Source organism: Vipera berus, assembly GCF_964194415.1.
Source record: "Vipera berus genome assembly, chromosome: 1".
Taxonomy (NCBI): domain Eukaryota; kingdom Metazoa; phylum Chordata; class Lepidosauria; order Squamata; family Viperidae; genus Vipera; species Vipera berus.
The window spans coordinates 199498445-199516682 of NC_138202.1; the positions used below are offsets into that span (position 1 = coordinate 199498445).

Here is an 18238-nt window from a genome sequence, read left to right on the forward strand (position 1 = left end):
TTCACGTGCAGGACATCAGAAAAGTAATCAAAGCAGGACTATGAGCTGGCAGCCATGAACACAATTATCACTTCTAGCTTAGAACTCAAGACCTCAGAAGAACAGCCACACTATAGCAAATGTGGGGATTATGAATGTAGCAGAAACTCCACTAGTGTTTCGTTTTGATATATCTTCCAAAAAGTACACATCTCCCTGCTCTTTAGGAAATTATTTAATAAGCAACAAATTTAGTTCTCAAAGTGTGCTACACAAACACTTCTGATACTGATTGGTGACTTTTTGCAGCCTAGGATAGCTTGAAGGTGTGGGTGTGAACCTGGGTAGACATTATAGCTCAGAAAACCAGCTTTCCCATAGGCTTCATCTATTTATTTCAGGGCAATTTCAACCTTACAGAGTCAAAAGTAACTTCCACTGAATTCTATGGGCTTAGTTCTAGAATACTATAGGCTTGCAGTTTGTGATAATGCATAATAGAGTCAGTATTCTATAACTATTGACAAGCTATGATTCTTACTTTATTGGTTTTGTGAATGTGCTTGAACTGATTTTAGGACCAAACTGTATTTTATACTTTTTTGAAAAAGAAAACTGTGCTTAACATTTTATTAAGTTTTGGGGAATGAAAGGGGTTTCTTTTTAAGGAAAAAAAACCCCTACATAAACATTTGCCTTGTGGCAGCAAACAAAATAAATAAATAAAATAAACAGTTGCACCAGTTTCTTGCCAAAAAACCCTCTCTCTTACTGTTACATGCTGGTGAAGATATTGGTTAGTGAATATAGACTTTTCAAAGGCCAATAGTAGCCACCAATGAGGAAGATTTTCAACAGGAGAATGATGCAAGATTTTGCAGCTGCTTTTGTTTAATTTCAAAGCACTTCATGGAAACATAAATAAAATATAATTTAGAGCCCCAAATTTTAACATTCATTTCCCCTTTTTTAATTGGCAGTATTTCAGCAAGTCTATATCAGCAAGCCCTCTTCAGAAATTTAAAATAGAATTGTACGTTATGTATCTGCCATAAAAATATAAAAAGAAATGTGACCACAACTTTTCTAGTTAGTTGTTTCATATTGTGTGAGGTCAAATATAGCAAAACAAAATAAAATACCCTGCCCTGAAATAATTTGTCTTCAAATGAAAATAGTTACAGCCATACACTGTTACAAAGTGAATGGTATGTTATCATATATTTGTGGCTCAGAATTCAGAAATTTCCACTGCAGTTAAATTAGACAATGCACCATTGTAGAATGAAAAGGTTGGGATAGTGACTGAGAGACAATGAATGGTATATGCCTAACGGGAACATACAGGAAAGGCCAAAGGGGAAATCTAGCCATTTGGCATGCAAAGCAGTGCTAATTCTTGTTTAATATACTTTTGAGACTTCTCTCTACTGCTTCATCTAATTCTTCTTCCAACTCCTCCTTCTTGGACATGGCCAGTTTAGACTGGTAATCTTTCACTATTTGGTCTATGTAGGGTGCACTTTGAGTTCCATGTAGCATTAATGTCCATTCTTTCAGGACTCCCTTTTGGGGAAAGATCCCAACAAACCCAACTTCGAGAACCCAAGTACCTCTGGGGTCTTCTCCCCAAGAATGTGTAGTCATGAAAGGCCACTTGTCAAAGCCCACTTTGGAGTCATCATCCCTTGGCCGCCGACTCAGCAAGATGGATTTTGTCCCCATTGGTGAGGTCATGTTGATATTTAAATCCCCTCTTCTTGTAGAGTTCACTGTGATAACTGCTTGAACATGTTCAAGGTAACGGACAAAGTTCTCTTTCCCCTCACAGGCGTGTGTTGAAAGTGTCAGAACCAACTTGCCACCAGACGGTATTTTCCTAGAATTTGCAAAGAAAAGCAATGCTGAATACTGTGTCTTCCATAGTACTATCAAGTGCAGATTAAGACTTAGAATGCAAATATAGAAAGACTGAATCAAGATAATTAATAGGTGATTTATTTTTACATACACATGTATGTAGCTGTCCAAAACTCACACATAGGTGACTCCTAGTGGCTTACAACATAAAAAAAACCCATCATATAATAAAACTCAGAAGAAAAACCACCCCTCATCTCCATTGGCATCAACAACACAATCAAATGAGCCATTCGACTGGCTGTCTCCATTTGTGATCTCCAGGCCCTCCATGTTTTTAGGGCTTCATGGATCATGAAATTCTGTGCTTGCCTTTTCAGGTCATAACTTGTTTATAGTACTCTATTTGTTATGTAAGTTTGTAATGAGCATTCCTACAAAGAGCATCCTTGGGCAGATCCAAACTTCCTGCTTGACCCATTACCAATATAGCAACTTTTGAGTGCAAAAGTGAATGTCGTCATCCTACTCTTACTCCCAGCCCAATACAAATGCATCCTGTGCCTATATTTTCCCGCTGTGATTTAAGTATGCTATTTTCTACCTGAGCCACACTTGACCATGAAGACATCCTGAAAAACTGAATTTCAGAGATGATTATAATACTTAGTCACTACAAAGGAATAGATATATTGACAGAAATAGTGCTCGTTTGTTGCTGCTTTTTTTATCAACACCAGGAAAAAGACTGGGCAAAGCATCATAGAATATGATCCAATGTGAAAGAAGATCTATTGGAAAGGACAGTAAGACACTCAGATTCTGCTACATTCCAGCTAATCCAATCAAGGACTACAGCTTTCCTACTTTCTATCAGTTTTTGGGTGAGGAGGAAGAACTATTTTCTGATTTTTTGGAAGGTGCCCCCTTTTTACTATTTGTAAATGAAGACAAGCAAAATAATAATTGGGTTTCCCTGATGGAAAAAACATGCCTTTTTTATTTCCCATGGCTCTTACATGTTGAAATACACATAGAAAGCTGCTTGACATAGTGCTTTGAGAATTCCTATCCTGTAACTTTTCGTGAAATCTATTTTCTGCTATTAAAAGTGTGGAATGTAGCACCAAACTCTTTTTCAGAAGGCATTTCTTGACACTTTTTGATTCAGCCAATCACATTGGCTTTATATCCAAAGGAAATTCTTGTCGATATTATCTGGGAGGAGTTTGATCCTGTGACTCCTGAAGATGTGGACAGGATCATGGGGAAGTGTTTGTTGGACCCGTGCCCCTCCTGGCTGGTTTATGCAGCCCGGGATGGGACATGAGGCTTGCTCCAGGCAGTGATAACTGCTTCTCTGAGGGAGGGTAGTTTTCCCGCCGCCTTGAAGGAGGCGGTGGTGAGACCCCTCCTCAAGAAGCCTGCCCTGGACCCAGCTGTATTAAATAACTTTCGTCCGGTCTCCAACCTTCGCTTTCTTGCGAAGGTTGTTGAGAGCGTGGTGGCGCATCAGCTCCCTCTGTTCTTGGAGGAAGCTGATTATCTAGACCCGTACCAATCGGGCTTCAAGCCTGGGTACAGCATGGAGACGGCATTGGTCGCGCTGGTGAATGATCTCTGGCGGGCTCGGGACAGGGGCTGTTCCTCTGTCCTAGTCCTATTAGACCTCTCAGCGGCTTTCAATACCATCGACCATGGTATCCTGCTGCGGCGCCTCAGGGGGTTGGGAGTGGGAGGCACAGTTCTTCAGTGGTTCTCCTCCTACCTTCTGGGGCATTCGCAGTCAGTGTTGGCAGGAGGGAAGAGGTCGACCTTGAGGCCCCTTGTTTGTGGAGTTCCTCAGGGATCGGTCCTCTCGCCTCTCCTGTTCAACATCTACATGAAGCCTCTGGGTGAGATCATTCGTGGTTTTGGAGTTGGTTATCATCAGTACGCTGATGATACCCAGCTTTTTATTTCAACCCCAAACCACCCCAGTGATGCTGTCGACGTGATGTCCCGTTGCCTGGAGGCGGTTCGGGTCTGGATGGGGAGGAACAGGCTTTGACTCAACCCTGACAAGACTGAGTGGCTGTGTGTGCCGGCATCTCAGGATATTCAGAATATTCCATCTCTTTCTATGGGGGGTGAGGTATTACCCCCCGTAGATAGGGCTCGCAACTTGGGGGTCCTTCTAGATTCACAGCTCTCCTTAGAAGATCATATAGGAGCTGTGACTAGGGGGGCCTTCGCCCAGGTTCACCTGGTGTGCCAGTTGCGGCCCTATCTTGACTGGGATGCCTTGCGTACAGTCACTCATGCGCTCGTTTGGAGTAGTCTCGTTTGGACTACTGCAACGCTCTCTACATGGGGCTGCCCTTGAGGACCACTCGGAGGCTTCAACTGGTGCAGAATGCAGCCACGCGAGTTGTGTTGGGGGTCTCCCGATACTCCCATGTTACACCTCTGCTCCGCGAGCTGCATTGGCTGCCAGTTGCCCTCCGGGTGAGATTCAAGGTGCTGGTTACGACCTACAAAGCCCTACATGGCATGGGTCCAGATTACCTACGGCAGCACCTGCTGCCGGCATCAACTTCCCTCCGTCCAATGCGCTCCCACAGAGTGGGCCTCCTCAGGGTGCCTCCGATCAGAGAATGTCGATTGGTGGCCCCCAGGGGGAGGGCGTTCTCTGTGGGCGCACCAGACCTGTGGAACTGCTTGCCGGTTGAGCTCCGGATGGCCCCCGACCTTTGCTCCTTCTGGCGCGATTTAAAAACTTATTTATTTGAACAATCTGGCCTGGTCTGATGGGTTTGGGGTTGGATTTAGTTTAACACACTTTTATTATTGTATTATATTGGGCATAATTATTTAATTCTTTTTAACTCTTTTTTAACTTTTGTATTTAAATTTTGATATTTATTGCCCTGTACACCGCCCTGAGTCCTTCGGGAGAAGGGCGGTATAAAAAATTAATTAAAAAAAAAATTCCATAATTGCCAAACTGGCTTTAGTACTCCAATTTTCTCCTTCTAAATAAGAGTGGGTAATCTGAATCATATTGAATAACCCTGTTCTTTATTCCTACCTGTGGAAAATTAGTAAAGGATTACTAATCCACTGAAGTGAGGAAACAGTTTTGTAAGTTTAAATTGGATTAAGGACTCGTCAGTACAAATGTTTTCTGTGGGTCAAACCTTCCTCTTATAGGCAGCCCACAGCTGAGGCAGACTGAAGCTGGGTCAAGGTGTTTTGGCATGAAATTAATGCTTTTCCTGGGAAAATGAAAGACCTCTCATCCTGACAATCTGCGTCACACGGAGAAGGAGACTTAAATGACACAATTGAGGGGTATGATTTGCTTGGTTGTAGCTTGACAGGTCTGCCCCATTCTCTTCAGTGTGGGGGTTTGTCACCAATCCTGCAGTGCTGGTTTGGCTGCAAGCAGTGCTTTTTTTTGTAAAAGAAAAAGGTGCCGGAACTCACACATGTCATACAACCCGCCTTGCCTACCCTACAAGGTTCCATCCAAAAAAGGTGCCGGAACTCCGTTCTGAGCGTTCAATGAGGAAAAAAGCCCTGGCTGCAAGTCAGAGAAGAAACTTACTACTACAGAGCTTCCTTTTTTTTCCTGTCTTTTTTTTTTAGAGGTCAGTTGACTGGTGGACCTAGAAATTGGAAAGCCTGAAATTGATTAGTCCCTCTTCAGCCTAACACATGTAATTGAAGGGCTTGGCTCTTGTGCTCCTAACACCTGCTGAGCTGACTCCTCCCTTCTTCTCTTTATTGAATCTTGTTTTGAAAGGCTTAATCTGTCACATAAGGTCACCTGGCACAGGAATGGCTTCAACATATACATTTTTTCCTCCCCTACCTTTTGAAGACTCAGTTAGGCGTCAGGCTAGAAACTGGGAAATTGGGAGTTCTAGTCCCACCTTAGGCACAAAGCTAGCTGGGGGACTTTGGGGCAGTCACTCTCAGTCCTAAAAAGGAGGCAGTGGTAAGCCACTTCTGAAAAACCTTGCCAAGAAAAATGCAAGGATTAGTTCAGAAGATTACCCACACAGAAGCACCTTTTGAAGAAGATAATGTAATAAACTATGTATGCTGTGATTTGACACAAACATCTATGAAGTAATGTTTCATACTGCAGCTTTTCAACCATAATCGTCTGCCTCAACTACATAAATCCAGATGACCTCTAAAGGGTGTCCGGGAGAGACAAAAATTCTAACTTGATGTTGAATCTTAATGGCTGATAGATTGATAGTCTACCAGGTCAATAATTGCTTTGGAAAAAAATATGTCGATCTGAGATTACCCCATAGCTGATGAGTGTTCTCTCTTATACAGAACACCTTTCCTGAACTTTGGTTTAAAGAGTTCATTCAACAACTGTATCCGGACTACACAAATTCAGCCAGTGTCTTCACTACAACTAAGAAAGCTATAATTTTTTGCTGTCAATGGGCTGACTGATAGATGGTCTTTTGAGGGGCAAAAGCAAAGAAGGGAGGGATTGGTTGAAATATCAGGTCAGAAAACATTCTGTAATATAAGTGGTTTTAGCTTTTCTAACAGTTGATGTTTAAATTCCATCCAGGGAAAATAAACCAAACACTTGCCCTCAAAGAATGTGGATAGCAGCACAGCATAGTCCCATTCCTAAATTCCCATTGCAATTTATGTCAGTGTGATTTCTTCCCAGCTACAGGATGAAATGAAAGCACAGCAAATGATATATGCAAAGCTCTAAGACCCATATGTTTATTGTTACTTACTGAGGCTCTTGGACTGATCCACCTACACAGTGAAATCTCTCTGGAACAGTCTTCCAGTCTTTAGACATTGTAACCATTGCCCCAGCATCTAGGACCCCATAGCCAAACAAGTGGTTGAATTCAAGGCCAACTCCATTTCTTCTCCACTTGTGAACTTCGTCATGAAGCTGGTTCCTTTTGGATGTGAGCACAGTCAAATGTTGCAAGTCCCTCCAAGTCAGATCCACACTGCCAGAGAGCAAAATAGAGAGAGATGACATAGAGAGAAAATCTACTTTGACAAAGACAATTATACATCTCAGACAGTTGCTAGGCATATAAAAGCAAAACTTTTAAAAATAGAAAGGATTTATTTTTAAGCCTCAAAGAATCATCATAAGGAGAGGGCAAATTCTTCCATTCATATACTTGCCCTTCATTTTAAGATGTGCATAATGTACAAACTAGATTTTTTTGAAAATGTTGTCTGCGACATCTGTCTTCCACCACTATTACGATCATTGTTATCTACATCAAGCTACCCTTCCCCTCTGATTTGCTCTTTGCTTAATACTTTAACTTGGTAAACAGTCACCTTTCAATAGCTGGTCCTAACATAGATTCATTTTGGACTTTCTCAGAGTTGTGTTTTTCAAAGAAAGATCTGCATTATGATCAACCCTATCTTGGCAAAACCAAACAATGTGAAAATTGCATTCAAATATATTTGAATCTTAGAAGGTCATTTCATTCACCTGTCTCACCCTCACTATCTTGAAAGCTCTAACAATGTCTTATGGTGAACACATTCTGATTTAACAATCCAGGATAAAGTACTCTTCAATAAAAACAATACACTTTTAAAAATACATGGTTCTGTGAATAAATAATAGCAGCACTATATAAGCAGGTGCTTCTGCCTGGGATGGGGGAAGAAAATTCAAAAAATGAGTGTAATGCCATTATTTAAGTCCTGCCCCTTTTGTAAGCATATGTTATATCAATGCATGACAGGTCTTGGATTATGACAAAATCTTGCAGATTTTGACACACTCCCTGCAGATGACAATGATGAGAAAATAGAAGTTTTATATATATATGGCTGACTGATGAAAACAAATAAGTTTGAAATGCATATCAGTCTCCCTTTAATTCTTTGTTAGCAATCTAAAAAAAATTTACACAAATATGAGCTGTCACTGTTGTGACTACTGCCTGTCGATGGCCTTCGGTTAGGCTAAAACAGGAAATAAAGATTTGTCCCATGTTTGGGGCCTAGCAAGGTAATCTAAATAGTTAACAAGCATTTAACACACACACACACACACACACAGACACACAGACACACACACACATATATATATATATATATATATATATATATATATATATATATATATATATATATATATATATATATATATATATATATATATATATATATAATGTATGTATGTATGTAAATTTTAAATTGCTAACAAAGAATTAAGGGAGACTGATATGCATTTCAAACTTATTAGTTTTCATCAGTCAGCCATACCCTTCTGAGATTCGAACCTGGGCTGATTGCACATTAGGCAGTTGTTTTCACCTCTAGGCCACAGGCTCTCTCTCGCTTTGTTAGCTGAGAAGCAAGGGGAGATATGTGTCAAATGCTTGTTAACTATTTAGATTACCTTGCTAGGCCCCAAACATGGGACAAATCTTTATTTCCTGTGTCAGCCTAACCTGAAGGCCATCGACAGGCAGTAGTCACACCGGTGACAGCTCATATTTGTGTAAATTTTAAATTGCTAACAAAGAATTAAGGGAGACTGATATGCATTTCAAACTTATTAGTTTTCATCAGTCAGCCATACCCTTCTGAGGCTCTATCTCGCTTTGTTAGCTGAGAAGCAAGGGGAGATATGTGTCAAATGCTTGTTAACTATTTAGATTACCTTGCTAGGCCTAACAAAGCGAGAGAGAGCCTGTGGCCTAGAGGTGAAAACAACTGCCTAATGTGTAATCAGCCCAGGTTCGAATCTCAGAAGGGTATGGCTGACTGATGAAAACTAATAAGTTTGAAATGCATATCAGTCTCCCTTAATTCTTTGTTAGCAATTTAAAATTTACACAAATATGAGCTGTCACCGGTGTGAATACTCTTCAGGTTAGGCTGACACAGGAAATAAAGATTTGTCCCATGTTTGGGGCCTAGCAAGGTAATCTAAATAGTTAACAAGCATTTGACACATATATATGTATATGTATATATATATATATATATATATATATATATATATATATATATATATATATATATATATATATATATATATATATATATATATATATATATATATATATATATATATATATATATATATTATAGATAGATATGGGATAGAAGATGGTAGAAGTTAGATAATAGAGAGATAGATAGAGAGATATAGATGATAGTTGATAGATGATAGATAGATAAATCATTGATAGTAGATGATAGATAGATAGATAGATAGATAGATAGATAGATAGAGAATATAGTAGATTTTTCTTGAATCAAACTATCTGAAAAATGTTCTGCCCTATTCTTAGAATACTTTGGCAACTGATTTTCAGACCGCAACCAGAGGCACAGTTTCCTACATATTCAATAAGCGTGCTAGAAAACTGTAGAAAGCCATACAGTGTATTACGAAAATATACACAACTAAAAGCAATCAGGGTGGAAATAACTAAGTCATAGCAGGATGGAATGGGAGGAGACAGATCTTTAAGAGACCATTGGGTTAAAAATGCATTAGAGAAATCAATGCCTCTTCAAGAATAAGTGCCATCTTCCATGTACCTCCTCTAAAGTTAACCTAACTGCTTTCCAATGAATTAAGCCCTCTTGATGAGTTTCAAGAATATGTGCAGGAGAAATAGAGGCTATCATGGAGCAGATTGCACCGAAAGTGGTTTCAGATTCTTCTGTCAATACATGAAAATCAAGAGGTATGGAAGCAACCTGCATGGCTGAAAATCCTTTTAAAATCTTTTTTTTAAGAATAAATCAATCAATAAATAAAATAAAATCCTTTTTCTCTTTGCACACTTTTTGAAAAACATAAAACAGGCTTCCATGTGCAGCCTGCTTTAGATAACAACTGATGTTCAGTTCGTGGATGCTGGGTACCGAGCCATCGAGTGGAGTTATTTTCATTTATAACAAAATAAACAGAGGGCTGCTTTCACCCACTTTGCTTCCAAGGCCAGAGCAAACACTCCCGCAGCCTCTGGGGCAGCTGCAGATGTTCCTGAGTGGCGTAATGTACAGTTGCCATATAGATCTGTTGTAGCCTGCAAAAAAGTACAACAAACTTAGTGAGATAAATGATACTTGAGTCCTCAAGGTGTATAAAGAGATAAATAAAGGTCAAACAGAATAATCACTTCTTCTTGAGGGTTCATTTTCTTTTGTTTTCTTAGTTTCTTGCTTTTTGCCTTCTGCAGCTTCTTGTCTCCATGCCATCCTCCAAGACTGTCAGGTCACTGTCAGTTCCAGCTCCAGGGTTTGTCAACCTTGGCAACTTCTAGTAGATGTGTGGATTTCAGCTCCCAGAATTCTCCAGCCCACATGAAAAATGGGAAGTCCACACATCTTAAAACTGCCAAGGCTGAGAAACACTACTCTAGAGAATAGGTGTCCGACCTGGCAACTTTAGGACTTGTGAACTTCAAATACCAGAATTCCCTGCTAGTTGGAGAATTCTTGGATTTGAAGTCCACAAGTTTTAAAGTTGCCAAGACTGGATTCCCTTGCTCTGGAGTACATTTTTGGAGACATATTTTAGGATAAAGCTTGGTAAAGGAGGATTGGCCATATATCATGTCTCCCAACTTGCCCTTAATGGCAACTTCCTGTGAATGAGTTCCATTCATGGGAATTATGGATAAAATTCACCACATTATAACATCAAGGATTTTTTAAATGTGTATTAGAACTGGATACTTTTCTCAGGGTTGAGGGGCACAAGTCACTCTCCCATTATCTGAAGGGCTGCATCTGGTGTTATTCAAATGCTGATGACACCAGAATGGAGCAAGGCTGAATTTTGTGTTGGTATAGGACACAAATAGACTATTCCGGAATAGATGATCCTCATTTTGTTCATCATGTGGTACATTTGTTTGTTTTTATTACATAATCACTACAGGGTGATATGTTATGTATCTTTTTGAATCAGATTCTTAGGTAAACCAACCTTGTGATAATCATGAAATTGGCAACAATGTTTCTACAGTATATCTTTATCAGGATATCCTTATCTCAACATAGTTTGTTACAGATAGAATCGAAGATCGACTTCTGTGAAGACTTTTTCTTCTATAGTTTTTCCCCCCCAGCATATGGCTAATAGGCTGTGCAAGAAGTTGGAACATGCAAAAGTAGGGCCTGTGTGCAAATACTTAAACTAAATGTGAAGCTGGACAATTCAGTGAGGAGAGCATTTGTTTGCAATTCCTTAAAGTGTCTTTTCCTAAGATAAAGGTAAAGGTAAAGGTTCCCCCGCACATGCGTGCTAGTCGTTTCCAACTCTAGGAGGCGGTGCTCATCTCTGTTTCAAAGCCGAAGAGCCAGCACTTGTCCGAGGATGTCTCTGTGGTCATGTGGCCAGCATGACTAGATGCCAAAGGTGCACAGAACACTGTTGCCTTCCCACCATAGTGGTCCCTATTTTTCTACTTGCATTTTTACATGCTTTCGAACTGCTAGGTTGGCAGAAGCTGGGATGAGTAACAGGCACTCACTCTTTTACGCGGCACTTGGGATTCGACCCGCCAAACTGCCAACCTTCTGATTGACAAGCTCAGCGTCCTAAAACCACTGAGCCACCGCGTCCCTCTTTCCTAAGATAGTGAGCAGCTATTCACATGCATTACAGCCAGATGGTTTCTAAGTTTACAGTTAAATGCCTTTTAAAGTTATAACAACTGTATAATTAGTTAACATTTTACTAAGTACATTTTTAATTCGCACATCTAGTTTTGCTTAATTTTAAAACTGAACTATCGTACTAAATATATTTGCATATAGACTGACATTAATTGCTATCTGATACCAACTTTGTGCATTTTCTCAAGCAAGTTGAAGTACAAAAAAACATATTCTTGAAAGCCTTTATTCAAAACAGAATTAGTTATAATTCCTCAGATTATAACTAAAATGTCACCAACCATCTGCTGACGCGAGAAATGAAGATTGGCTTGCTTGATTTTCATAAAGCATTCATGACCTTTCCGTGTTTGTCTTCTCACTAAATAATGAGACTCTCCAAAAGTAAATCTCCTTTCAGCCAAACTTCTCAGTTCTTTTATTAAACAGCAGTAAAATAGGATTTTTCTCATCTAGTGTTGTTTCCTTGAGTTTTCAAAAATTATTGGACAGATATTAGGGAAGCCATTATTCAGTCGATCAGCTGAATGAAGACAAACTAATAAAGTGTACAAAGGATTATACACACACACACACACACACACACACACACGTATGTATGTATAATTGTTCCACCTACCACACCAGCTTCAGGATTTCTCTTTCTCCCATTGCTAAAAGTAGAAGCTAAAGTTGAGGAACAACTTTCATCATATAAAGCTGTCCGCCCATCATTAATAGCTGAATTGATGGAGATAGTCCACATGCTTGATGCATAGCCATCACAGTTACAGTCATCATAACTTCCTCCATCTCCAGAGGCCCAGACATAGATACTTCCCTTGCCACCACGGCCCTGCAGAACAGGTAAATCCAGGCAATCAGTTTTAGCCATTATATGTAAAAAAACACACACACACAAAAACAATGATAGAGGTATTAATGTGGGAAAAAGTAGTTTCAGGTGGAATCCCCTGATCTTTGAGAGTGTTGTCAATTACCTGGTACATCAGATGTGAGCTGCAGTCTCAGTTTTCATTTTCAAGACTATGAAACTGTGAGTATGGAAGTTCTATCAAAAGTGTTAGTTGTGGAGAGGAGGATAAGGCATAAAGGATCCTAAATGTCATCCCAGCTCCCCATACAATCCCGGGTGAGCAGGAGAGAACAATTTAGATAATAAATGTCCTCCTTCCATTTTCAGCCCTGGAGTAACTGGGCAGACTTGTACAGGCAAAGCACATGAACAAATGGCTAGAAATGCTCTGCTCGTACAGATAAAACACACAATTACTCAAAGTGATAAATTACAGAATTGTTTACATTTCTGTTTTAAAGATTTTCTCAGCCAATTTCACAATCTGCTGTACTCCCATTTATCAATATACTTACTCAGCTGCTGATTCCCCCACCCCACCCCAGCAGTGAACTAAGGCGTCCCAGGGAGATCAATGCAGGGAATAATAGGAGCAGGATTTGCCCTTTGTAACAATAGAAAGAAGTCCACTTCACTTCCCAGGTTACTTGTTTCTCTTAACAACTGAGGACAATTAAAATCCTAAACTCTGATACATACTTGAGACAAGTGGGAGCTTTCTTCCCACTCCAGAGAGCAGATCTGTGACATCCAATTTAGATCAGGACCTCAGAAGGAAGGACAAATCATTTAACTCTCCAAAGCTATTGAGATTCAATCTACTTCCCAGAGTCTAGACAGACAGATACAGACAGACAGATTGTATTTTTCTATTTGAGTAATCAGATAACCTTCAGCATCATTCTCCTTTTCCTGAGGAACTGAGTGTGTGGGATGTAGGGGATGATTGGAACATCAATTCAATTACAGAAGCTAGTCTATAACTTACACAGGTTTGTGGTACAGCTACATCTCTGTACTATCACTGAATGAAAAATCAGGTCTATAGACTTCCACGAGGAGTCTCACTGAACACAATAAATTATTGCTATCTAAAGTTTCATAGGGTTATGCTGTTATCGTTCAGCCCTTCGGCAATCTGACTGCAAGGAGTCCCTGACTTACGACCACAAAGGAGCCCAGAATTTCTGTTGCTAAACCAAGGCAATTAAGTGAGTTTTGCCCCATTTTGCCACAGTGGTTCAGCAAATCCCTGCAGTTGTTAAGTGAATCGTGCAGTCCTTAAGCAAATCTGCTTGTCAGAAGCCATCTGGGAAGGTTACAAATGGAGAATCACGTGACACCCCAAGACAGGGTGACTATCAAAAATGCATGCCGGTTGCCAAGTGCTTGAATTCTGATCATGTGACCACGGGGATACTGCAATGAAAAACGGTCATAAGTCACTTTTTATAACACTGTTGTAACTTTGAACGGTCCCTAAACAAATGGTTGTAAGTTGAGGACTACCTGTATGAATAGTATGGCTCATTCTAACTGTGCTTCTCTGATTTATTGTGGGACCAGTGGAATACATCATTTAGTTTTCAGCAAAGAAAATTAAGCAGTGGTACACATAAACAGTAGCCAGTGGGTGAGTCTCTGTCTTTCAATGTTTTGCTTCATTTCAGCATCTTCATTTCACCACATACGACGGGGAAGTCATATTTTCCTTACTCATAGATAAAACAGGGATGGGGGGAACAGATTTTTAAAATATTAGAACAGAGGAGAAGGAGGAAGGTTGCCAGATCTTCCTCCTTGTCACCTCCACTTTTCTCTCACCTTTAATAGTCAAACAAGCTTTGCAAAAGAATAAATAAATAAATCATATGCAGAATGCAGCCGCGCGAGTTGTTATGGGAGTTTCCCGATACTCCCGTGTAACACCTCTTCTCCGTGAGCTGCATTGGCTTCCAGTTGCCCTCCGGGTGAGATTCAAGGTGCTGGTAATGACCTATAAAGCTCTAAATGGCTTGGGTCTGGATTATCTAAGGGAACACCTGCTGCCGGCATCAACTTCCCATCGTCCTGTGCGCTCCCACAGGGAGGGCCTTCTCAGGGTGCCGGCGGTTAAGGAGTGCCGGCGGGTGATCCCCAGGGGGAGGGCATTCTCTGTGGGCGCGCCTGCCCTTTGGAATGATTTACCGGTGGAACTTCAGACCGCCCCCGATCTGCGTTCATTTTGCCGGGATCTGAAAACCTGGTTTTTTGATCTATCAGGCCTGGACTGAAGGGGTTTTAGCTTTTAATATTGTTTTAATTGTTGGGCTTAAGTAATTTAATCTATTTTAATTTATACTATTTTTATATTGTATTTTATGCTGCCCTGTAAACCGCCCTGAGTCCTTCGGGAATAGGGCGGTATAAAAATTTAATTAATTAAATTAAATTAAATATTTATATGTTTGGCACTGTTATCTGGTTTGTTCCCTCTCCCCCACTTTTCCCCCCAACTGTACTGCCAACTTGGTTCATTGTTTGCAGTGTTTTAATATTAGAGTCAAGCCAACAGATAAGAAAACATCAATTGCAGTAAATAGTTCTGATCTCCTTATATGTTAAAAGGTATTCTGATAGGCACGTCTAATTGGTAAAAGAATCCCAGCCTCAAGAAAAGTATCATCAGATAATCTACTATGTAGAGCAATTCTAGTAGCAACAAGGAACATAAAAATATGAAGAGGACCCAAGAGATGGGTTTTCCAAACAACATGGGGCAAATATGCCTTCAACTCTTCCCTTTTGCATTGGCAGTTCCCAGACCTTAATAAAGCAGTAGCAGATGCAACAAAAGTCAATGTTAGAATGAACTAGTCCTGAGTCAATCTTTCTATCAGTCAAAGCAATACGGATATGTTTCAGTTATTCATTACCTCTTCTTTGGAATCTCTTTTTGTTCCAAAATCATGAACAAGCTTTTAGGACCATCAACTTTTTGGCCATGCTTTTCTTGAAGCCAGGAGGAAAACCATTACTCTTCTCCCTTTTAAATCCTTTTCACCCTCGTTTTTCACCTCTTTTCACTTTCTATTTCCCCAGACTGCATTACTTGGATAAGCAATACTTTTACCTCAGGTGTAAATTGCTGTAAAAGGAGGAAGAAAACCACCTTTTTTGGGGGGGTCTCTCACTCTCTCTCTCTCTCTCCATCAGTAGCTAAAATCATTGAAACAATTATACAGATATCCAGCACTGATATCTCCACTCTCAGCATGCCTTTTGTTCCTGACACTAAAGGAAAAAAAACCTCTCTGAGCTATCAAGATGACCCCAGCAGAGAATCGACTTGAGCCTATCCCGTATGACTGTCAAGCAGGCAAAAACCTGTCAAAATAATTTACTGAGCTGGGTAAACAAATGACCAGGCTCAAATTGTCATATTTAGGACACATTATGCGAAGACTTAATTCTTTGAAGAGGTCTATAATGCTGGGAAATTTGGAAGGAAATGGAACAAGGGGCCAACCAGTAGCAAATTGGAGGGACTCTCTTAGAGCAGCAATGAGTATAGCACTGGAAGATTTGAAGGAACAGGTTGGGAAAAGATTAGCAGCCACATACATTGATGTCCTGTACGACGAACTATCCCTAACCTTGTTGTTCAGGTCTTCCAGCTGTTCACTCATTACTACTGTAACTGTGTGTATCCACCCTGCTACATGTCATACTCTTCTTCTCTTTCCTTCCACTTTTCCCAGCATTAGAACTTTTTCCAGAGAAGTAGATCTTCACACGGTGTGATTAAAGTAGGACAATGTGAACCTGGACATTTGTGCCTCTCACAATCATTCTGGATTGATTTGTCCATTGATCCATTTCTTTGTTTTCTTTGCTGCTCCACGGCATTCTGAGACGTCATCTCCAGCAGCAAAGTTTAAAGCCATCAATATTTTTCCTAACCTGCTTCTTTAAGAGTCCAATTTGTGCTTCCATAGATTGTTACAGGAAATGCCATGGCTTCCACAATATCTTTGTAGACATAGACACATCCTGGTAGCCGAATATTTTTTTTTGAAGGCCTTCATGATTGTTCTACCAAGTTCTGTTGTCAGTATTTGATCCATATTATTATTAGTCAGAAACACATGAAGGTGAAATCTGAGTGGAAGATTGCAGTATACTTTAATTTATTGGGATGGACTGAATCTAAGAAGATGTTGTAGAATGAATATATCTAGATCATACACACACACACACACACACACACACACACCTGATTTGTAAAACAATCACAAATCCTAATAAACAAAACAACTGAGATTTGAAGAAATTGTAATTAAATAAATGAAGAAAGAAACACTTTAGTGGCCTCCTGATAAGGGAAATAACTTACAGGTACTATATATGATCTGAAAACATCTGGATGGTCACCAGATGGCAGCAAAGAGATACAGAAAAATAACTCTGCTTATGAAGAGCACAGTCCCATATGACATCTTAAAAATAAGTCTTGCTGATGTCACATTTCTTAAGCATACTATCCATGGCCTCTACCTTCCATTATTTTGTTACTGCAAGAATTAGAAATAAAAAGTCAAGTCACTTTTAACTCTTGCAACAAAAGAAAAGAAAGTAATGATTCTCATTTTAAAAATGTTCATGCTTTTCCTTTCACCAGAGAATCCAATTACAGTGCCATGATTAAATTATAAATTCTTAATGCTTCTCTTTAGGTAATCATTCCTACCTTTGCAGAATCTGTGTCCCTTAGGCAAAGCCAAGTTATTGAAGCAATATAATGTTCCCCAGCACTACCCCCCAAATGTGTGGAAAAGGAGCAGATCACAACTAAAATAAATTAACTCGGTCTCCAAAGGCCTTCCTTTAAATTGGACTGGCCAAAGGCAGGGGGCAGATAGCTAACAGCTTAGTTAACTATTTTTAGAAGGACAAATAGAAACTGGAAACAAGCAGTAATGAAGCCAAACGTATAAATGAAGACACAAGAGAAACCAATGTGCCAATTTTTGGTGCCTTGTTAAACTGCTCATAAACAGCAAGACTTTTAAAAGAGAATTGCAAGTGCAATCTTCATTATTTCTTCCCTAAGGCCCATGGCATTTCCCCCACTTCATGGACATTAACCTCATTAAATCAATTTTTCTTAACCTGGTGCCTTCTAGAAGGGCTGGATTAGGACTCCTAGAATTTTTAGCCATTAGGACAATCTGTAATCACCTGACGAATATATAAGTGGTTGCATACATTTTTTTTAAAAAAATGTTTAAATCAATGAAGGGCGATCTGTCACATGTGGAATGTCTTCTAGCTACAGTACTTCTCAAGCTTGGTGGAAGCAGCTGCCTTAGTTTATTATGACTGAAGGAGAAGAGAATGAAGGATTTCATTGTAGTTACATCTTAATAGTGGAAAAAAAGGAAGTAGATAAGTTTTGATTAGACTTCCTGTGTCCTGAGAAGGCAAGAAGGGGGATTGGTTCAGCCTTATGCTTCATTCTAGCCTAGCCAGGCAGAAGAGACAAGCTTGGTGTGACTGGAAAAACATTGGACAACAGGATATTGATTGATTTACATGAAGAGGAAGAAGTGGTAGGCAACATGTAAAGAACCTCTGAGAGGTCTGTTACTCTCTGAAATCTTGTGTGGGGCAGGAGATAGGATGTCTTCTGCACCAATAATCATTTGGGATACTACCTCTCTGACCATGAACTCCAAACAATGGAACTCATTATAAATCTCCAATGTTCCTTTCCCAGCTATGATATATCACTTTGAAGGTAGGAAAGGAAAACAGGTGCTCCCTTGAACAGTTCCTGCTAATTTGTTTTCATCCTCAACATCTACCACATAATACTCATATTTCATGAAATAATTAAAA

General features: G+C 39.8%; 1 protein-coding gene across 1 annotated transcript in view; it reads right to left on the minus strand.

Annotated features, from left to right (window-relative positions):
* Positions 1–1354: 1354 nt before the first annotated feature.
* PCSK2 (proprotein convertase subtilisin/kexin type 2) overlaps positions 1355–18238 on the minus strand; it is a 118930-nt gene continuing 102046 nt past the window's right edge. The window contains exons 9-12 of the mRNA XM_081345971.1: positions 12122–12337; positions 9805–9905; positions 6603–6830; positions 1355–1858 (exon numbers count right to left, since the gene is read on the minus strand). Coding sequence (XP_081202097.1) covers positions 1372–1858; positions 6603–6830; positions 9805–9905; positions 12122–12337 — 1032 coding nt within the window. The 3' untranslated portion in view covers positions 1355–1371. The remainder of the gene's footprint in view (positions 1859–6602; positions 6831–9804; positions 9906–12121; positions 12338–18238) is intronic.